Genomic DNA, 7,825 nt, shown 5'->3' on the forward strand with positions numbered 1-7,825 from the left:
TAGCTCTGTAGACCAGGCTGGTCTCGAACTCACAGAGATCCGCCTGCCTCTGCCTCCCAAGTGCTGGGATTAAAGGCGTGCACCACCATAGTCTCTATGCATTGCTTTTATTGGTTAATGAATAAAGAAACTGGCTTGGCCTGTTAGGGTAGAAAAAAGCTAGGTGGGGGAAAACTAAACTGAATGCTGGGAGGAAGAAGGCAGAGAGAGAAAAGTCACGTAGTCTTGCCAGAGATGGACGTCAGAACTTTAGCTGGTAAACCACAGCCATTTTGCAATACACAGATTAATCGAGATGGGTTAGTTTAGGATATGAGTTAGCCAGAAATACGCTTAGGCTATTGGCCAAACAGTATTGCAAATAATATGGTTTCTGTGTGATTATTTTGGGGGGCTGAGCTGCTGAGCAGCCAGGAACCAACAATCAGTACTTTTAAAATTTTCATTATTCTTAAGTGTTATGATATTTATTTCATTTTTTAAACTTTAAACAAAATTTTATTACATGAAGGTTGTCACATAATTGGATATTTCTCTACTTGGTATGGTATTTATTTTAAGCTATTGGGGGCCAGTGAGATGATGGTTCAATGAGTAAATTTCCTTGCCACTGAGCCTGGCAGAGTTTGATCCCCCAAACTCATAGGCTGGAGGGGAGAACTGACTGCAGCAGTTACCTTCTGACCTGACATGCCTACCATGGCGTGTGAACACATACACAAATAAATAAGTCATTTTCCTCATTGACTGTATATATTTTTCCTGCCTTGGTTTCTATTAAAAATAGAAGGGAAAATACCAGTTTGATTATTTCCAGATCGTAACCAGAACAATATTTAAAGCAGAATTAGCAGAGATGAATTTTATAACATGTTGTATATGCAAGCTACCCCTAGACAAAGCATATTAAGACAGAGCTATTTCAGCTAACAGCTGAAAACCAGAAACCTCTGTCCACAGAGTTCATTTCACAGTCTGATGGCAGTCTGCTTGTTCAGCATCCAGATTGTAGAGACCACAGGAGTTTATCGATCTTAAAGTAGGGGAAGTGTCAGAACAGGGAGCTGGAGTGGCTAAGAGTACTGGCTGCTCTCTCACGCAACTTCAGTTACAACTGCCTGCAGCTCCAGTTCCAGGGAATCCTGGCTCTGAAGGCACTGACCACACACACACACATACACACACACACACCTTTTTTTTTTTTTTAAAGTGGGAAAGAGAAAATTAGAAATCAAAAAATCTTTGGAGACAGCTGTGACTGGAGTATTTGAATTCTGAAGGTGTTTTTATTTTACCTGAAGTCTATTAAGAATGGCTCTAAGTTCCCTTGGGGAGGGTAGTATGTTCTTGGAGCTTAGAGACTCGGCATGCTGTCCAGGAAGGTGAAGAGAGGACCGAGGTTGAGAAATACCTACATTCTTACTATGTAAGACTTCCCTGAGGCAGAGGGAACTGCTGTGCAGTTGTCAAATCACACAGAAAGCCTAGGTAGCAAATCCTTAGACTGAGGGCTACAAGAATCCCTCTACTCCTTTGCCCCAGGTCTAGAGTTCCGGACTAGCATAGGGTCAATGATCATAATCATGATAATAGTTTACAAGAGATGTAGGAGTTACTTTATAAGCACCTTTGCTTATTCATTATATAAGACAAGTGCATACATAACTCAATGGAAAGACTGACTTTTTGTGATTATTGTTGCATATGTGGTGTGTGTGTGTGTGTGTGTGTAGGTGGACATGTGTGTGGAAGCCTAAGGTTGACACTGGGTGTCTTTCAGATTGATCTCCACCTTATGTATCTGATCCAGGAGCTTGCCATTTTAGCTCGTTTGGCTAGTCAGTTTCTTCCAGGGATTTCCTGTCTCTACCTCCTGTGTGTGCATAAACTAGAACTACAGGTGGAATCTGGGAATCCAGACACTGGGTCTCATTCTGTGCAGCAAGAGCTTTACCTGGTGAGCCATCTCCTCAGCTTTCAATGGAAAAATTTTTTGTTATGGTGGTATTTGAGACAGGGTGTTTGTAGCCTAAGCCAGCCTAGAAATTACTACATAGCTCAGGCTAACCTTGAACAAGAAGCCATCCACCCTACATTGCCTTATGAGTATTTGGATTACAGGAATAAATCATGATGCCTGGTGAAATTGCTCTCCCCCAAACCCCACCCCAGACAGGTTTCTGTGTGTCATCCTGGTTGTCCTGGAACTCGGTTTGTAGTCCAGGCTGACTTGGAACTCACAGAGGTCCAGCACCTTTGCCTCCCAAGTGCTGGGATTAAAGGCGTGCTCCACCAAGCCCCACCCCCACTGTTGCGGGATATTTGATCACACTGTGAACACCAAGTTTGCATTAATTAAATAAAACCTTGGGTCAAAAGGTGGAGTCAACAACTAGTTGACAGGAAGCAATCACAGACAGTTTGAGGGAGTCTGGAAAATAGATAAACACACAGGAAGTAGAGTGTGGTGGTCCTTTTTTGGCTTGGGATTGCGGAAGAGATAATCTCTTGCTGGGTCAACAGTTAAGGAGGAAGGTCAACTGGTTTGAGCTAGCAGGTTTTCACCCCAGTATCTGACTCCCAAGTCTATTTATTTATTTATTTATTTATTTATTTATTTATTTATTTATTTTTATTTATTTAGTATACAGTATTCTGTCTGCTTGTATGCCTGCAGGCCAGAAGAAGGCGCCAGACCTCATTACAGATGGTTGTGAGCCACCATGTGGTCGCTGGGAATTGAACTCAGGACCTTTGGAAGAGCAGGAAATGCTCTTAACCACTGAGCCATCTCTCCAGTCCTGACTCCCAAGTCTTTACTGGCAAAATAGAATGATAGAGACTTAGTTAAAAACTACATTTGGCTGCAGAGGCAGACACGGTTCTGGGGGCTGTGGAAGTCCTGCCAGGCCTCGGCTTGAGCAGGGGGGCCATGATTGTGGAGCTGCAGCCAGTAGCTGAAACAGTAGATTCAGGTGCAGTCACTGTGCTGTTGATAAAACAACACCTGACTGTTAAATTGCTCTTACTCTCACTTTCTACATCTTGAGGAAACAGCAGTCAGCTGGTCATTTAGTGTCTCTAATAGATGTAATAAACTTGACATTTTTATTGTCTACATAAACCATCATCTTAACACTGTGCTCATGACCACTGCTGGCATCATCATCCTTCTGTGGGGAGCACTGAGCCTTACCAACACCATCACCACCACCGTCACCACCACTGTCACCACCACCGTCACCACACCATTACCTCCACCGTCACCACACCGTCACCACCACCGTCATCACACCGTCACCACCACCGTCACCACCACCGTCACCACCACCGTCACCACCACCGTCACCACCACCGTCACCAGACCACCACCGTCACCACCACCGTCACCACCACCATCACCACACCATTACCATCACCGTCACCACCACCGTCACCACCACCCTTGCCATGACTAGTACCCGCTTTGCGACCCCGATAGACCAGATAATCACCATGAGTAAAAGCCTATGAAGGAGGAACATCACTGGATCATTTAATTGATAAGTACAATGAATAATGGAATTGAAGGACTAAGGAATTGTCTCAAAGTTCTACAGTTGGTAAAAGAGGAAGTCAAAATTAAATAGACTGACCTGTTACTAAGGGGCAGCCGTGGAAAAGAAGTATGCGTATCTGAGGACAGGCAGTCAGGACAGCTTCTACAGCCTTATCGGTCAGATTTATACAATACCCCATGTTAATCTCCTACGGAGAAAACAAAATGAGAGAAAAATTAAAACTAAATGCACAACAAAGTCTGGAATATAATTTTATATAAAAAAGTACTGAGGTGATTAATGTAAGTCCATCTTGTCCTGACTCCACTTTGTGTCTGCGTAGACGCTACTCAGTCCTCTGCCCTGCCAACAGCCATGTTTTCCAGTACTCTGACCATGATCCAAATGTGTTAACCAAAATAACTGATGTCTATGTAAACTAAATATGATCTAAAATAACTGCTCTTCCAGGGGACCTGGATTTGATTCACAGCATCCACAGAGTGGGCCACAACTGCCTTCAGCTCTAATTCCAGGGGATCTGATATCTTCCTCTGGCTCCCTCAAGCATCAGTCATGCATGTGGTGCACAGATACATATGCAAGCAAAACACCCATTTGCATGAAATAAAAATAAATTTGTTTTCACACAGGATCTCAATATGTAACTCTTGCTGGCCTGGAACTTACTGTATAAGCCAGGCTGGCCCTGAACTCACAGAGATCTGCCTGCCTCTGCCTCCCGAATGCTGGGATTAAAGCACATGAGCCACCACAAACACACTTTTTCTTTTAAAAATGTACATTTGGTGTTTGGCCTGCATGTATGTCTGTGTGAAGTTGGATGCACTGGAACTTTAATTACAGTCAATTGTGAGCTACCATGTGGGTGCTGGGGATTGAACCCAGGTCCTCTAGAAGAGCAACCAAAGCTCTTAACCATTGAGCCATCTCTCCAGCCCCTGAACACAAATACTTTATTTTAGAAAGAAAATAGGACGAAAGCTTGGTATGGAATCACACTTGCTGCAACTTTCCCTGTGGGAGGATTGAGGCAGGAGGACTGCTGCACGTTCAAGGCCAGTGTGGGCTCAAAATAGAAAGAAAAAACAAACATTCAAATAAACAAACAAACTGCCCCATAAAAGAAGGGCCAGAGGGAGAAGATGTCTCAGCAGACAGAGGCCACAGAGTTGCTCTCTGGCACTTGCCCGCCAATAACCGTAATTTTTTTCCTTAAGATAAAATAAACTTTATAGTGTTTTCATAGACATTTAAAAATTACCTCTAATTGTTTGGCACATGGTCCACTAACGAGTGCAGCCACACCACTGTCAGACACCTGAACGAAAGGGAAAAGAAATACATCCTGTGACGGAGACAAGAGAATTCCTCAAGTGCGTTAATCGTGAAGAATCCAGCAAACAGGCATTTTAGTCACATATTCTCCCCATCTTTGTTACTTAAGATGTAAATTCTAGAACAATCACTAACCACCCATGGCAGTGCAGCATGAAAGAAATTGACTCCTGGAGTTGTTTACTCAAGTGTGAGCTCGGTGCCTCCTAACTAAGGACCACACTTTGTTTATTGAAAAGCACACCACGCAGGGTATAGGAGTGAGTTTTGTTTTGTCTTTTACAGGAGTTTTACAAGGGAAGAAGTAATTTCTCTGACCCTATAGACTCAGAACAGCAAGCAAAACTACAAAACATGTTATCATACCTTACACACACACATTGTTCTGAGTTAGGGACATGGAAGGATTACAAGGGAGACATATACATCATTCTGAATCACGGCACAGAGTGGTTATGGGTAAGGAATATAGTTTGAGATCAAAGCTATGTGTTCACCTTAGCTTTTAAAAGTTGAGTTACGGGCTGGAGAGATGGCTCAGTGGTTAAGAGCACCGGCTGCTCTTCCAGAGGTCATGAGTTCAATTCCCAGCAACCACATGGTGGCTCACAACCATCTGTAATGAGATCTGGTGCCCTCTTCTAGTGTGTGGGCATACATGGAGGCAGAATGTTGTATACACAATAAATAAATAAAATAAATAAAATAAATAAATAAAAGTTGAGTTACATGGAGAGTACAAAATACAGTAAGATTATGTTGTTTTTCTTAAAGGTAAGTTGTATTTAAACTGAATACACAGATTATAGCTTTAAATGATCTCAAAGCATATGACTAAATTGGCTACCATGTCGGGCAAATGCTCTGTGTCTGAAGGCCAGCTACAAGAGGAATTCCAGAAAAATCATTCTCATTCTGCCTATATCATGAGATGATCAACAGCCTCAACAATAATAAAAGAACTAATTATGATATTCTGATTAGTCATGGATAATAGAGACAGCACATAATTTGTGTTGAGTTGTATCTCACCTGAGTAGTTGAAAAGTCAACACACTGCAAAAATGGGCAGTTTTTTCCTAGTGCATGTAAGGACGTATCAGTGATACCTAGGCAGCCACCCAAATCAATGATCTTTAGCAGCTGGCAGTTGAGTGCAAGAGCAAGGACTCCTTCATCAGTGACATTGCAGCATCCTTTCAAAGAAATTTCATGAAGGTCGGAACACGAAGAAGCTACAGCTTTTATTCCTAGGGGAAACACAGTTACTATCAGTGAACTAAATGGTTATAAATGTATATCACAAAATTAAAATGCCCCAAAATTGTCAGAATAGAATTTCTTTAAGCATCAGATGGACAAGGACTTCCTCTCTGAGATATCAACACAGGCAGGCTTACCGGAAGCCTCCAGAGGCTGTCTTTTCTTCTTTTAGGTAACCTCTGTGGATGCATGTTAGCAATACCTACCTTGACAAAGAATAGACTCCAGACTTGACTGTACTACTTACCACACTATGAATGCTTAAGTAAGATGCTGTCTAAGTCCAATGGTCAGAGTTTCTTTGCTTTACCTTAAATTAGCAATATGATTTATGTCCACGAAATGTAGTCACTGGATGCAATGCTATACGGTATGTTTGTCTTATATTTTAAAAAGTCATTACAGTTCCTTTTACGTTAGAATACTATTTTCTAGGAAATTGGAATCAGTATCTTAGGCTACCCATATTTGGTTCTGAATAAAATATTTTCTTATCTTCTTCAAGTGAAGCCATTATTTTGCATCATATAAAATAGGCAAATGCACTATCATTGAGCTGTATTGTGTGTGTGTGTAAGAAATGTGACTAGGATGGATTTACATTTTAACAATAACCAATTGTATGTTTTTTAAAGATTTATTTATTATATATAGTGTTCTGTCTGCACGTATGCTTGCATGCCAGAAGAGGGCAGCAGATCTCAGTATAGATGGTTGTGAGCCACCATGTGGTTACTGGGAATTGAACTCAGGACCTTTGAAAAGGCAGTCAGTGCTCTTAATTGCTGAGCCATCTCTCCAGTCCAACCACTTGTGTGTTAGTCATTTTTAAAGTAGTCTATCCCACAACAAAGTGTAGACACAAGGAATGTAGATGCGTGGAGGTTGCAGTTTTGTTAGTGGTGAGGACTGATGGGGGAATTCTTAGAGGTAAAAGCCAGGGTGAGGTCATCTACTAGGTATTTCCAAGTTACTGTCACTGGCAAAGAATTCAGAGACCAACTAATAAATCAGGAGAAAGTTTTACTACACAGGAAGGGTAGGATTCTCAAGAGAGCATCATAACTTACAGGCTTTTCTTGGAAGGGAGTATTTGTCACCATGCATCATCCTGTGTTTCCTTTCTTTTTCTTTGACCAGAACATTACAATGGACATAGGCCTTCTGTAGCTACTTCTTTTATTTATACATTCATTAATGTATCCCCCTTCCTCTTGTTTTTCAGACAGGGACTCACTGTGTAGTCCAGGCTAGCCTTGAACTCACAACAATCACCCTGTCACAGCTTCTAGAGTGCAGGAATTATAAATGTCAGTCACCATGACTGGCTTCCTGTCTTAAGATAGACATATTCTGCATGTTAAGTTTCATGATTATTAACTAAAAATTAAGGAAGGGCATTATGAAGTCTAGATATTCTGGTTCTGAGGCTCTAGAAAAAGGTTTGGCAATTGACATCTTTTCAGATGGCTTTTTGATAGGTGGAAACAAGGAGTCTGTTTTTACATTCCAAAGCACTGATCTTTAGATCACACACAGAGGAAGACAATAAATGTCTATTAAGAAAGCTAAGAAGCCGGGCAGTGGTGGCACACGCCTTTAATCCCAGCACTTGGGAGGCAGAGGCAGGCGGATCTCTGTGAGTTCGAGACCAGTCTGGTCTA

The 7,825-nt window shown here is 41.8% G+C and overlaps 1 protein-coding gene across 1 annotated transcript in view; it reads right to left on the reverse strand.

Annotated features, from left to right (window-relative positions):
* Positions 1-7,825, reverse strand: part of Amn1 (antagonist of mitotic exit network 1 homolog) — a 29,675-nt gene that overhangs the window by 2,310 nt on the left and 19,540 nt on the right. The window contains exons 4-6 of the mRNA XM_005364630.3: positions 5,931-6,148; positions 4,825-4,881; positions 3,636-3,747 (exon numbers count right to left, since the gene is read on the reverse strand). Coding sequence (XP_005364687.1) covers positions 3,636-3,747; positions 4,825-4,881; positions 5,931-6,148 — 387 coding nt within the window. The remainder of the gene's footprint in view (positions 1-3,635; positions 3,748-4,824; positions 4,882-5,930; positions 6,149-7,825) is intronic.

Source organism: Microtus ochrogaster (assembly GCF_000317375.1).
Source record: "Microtus ochrogaster isolate Prairie Vole_2 chromosome 14 unlocalized genomic scaffold, MicOch1.0 chr14_random_2, whole genome shotgun sequence".
NCBI classification, from domain to species: Eukaryota; Metazoa; Chordata; class Mammalia; order Rodentia; family Cricetidae; genus Microtus; species Microtus ochrogaster.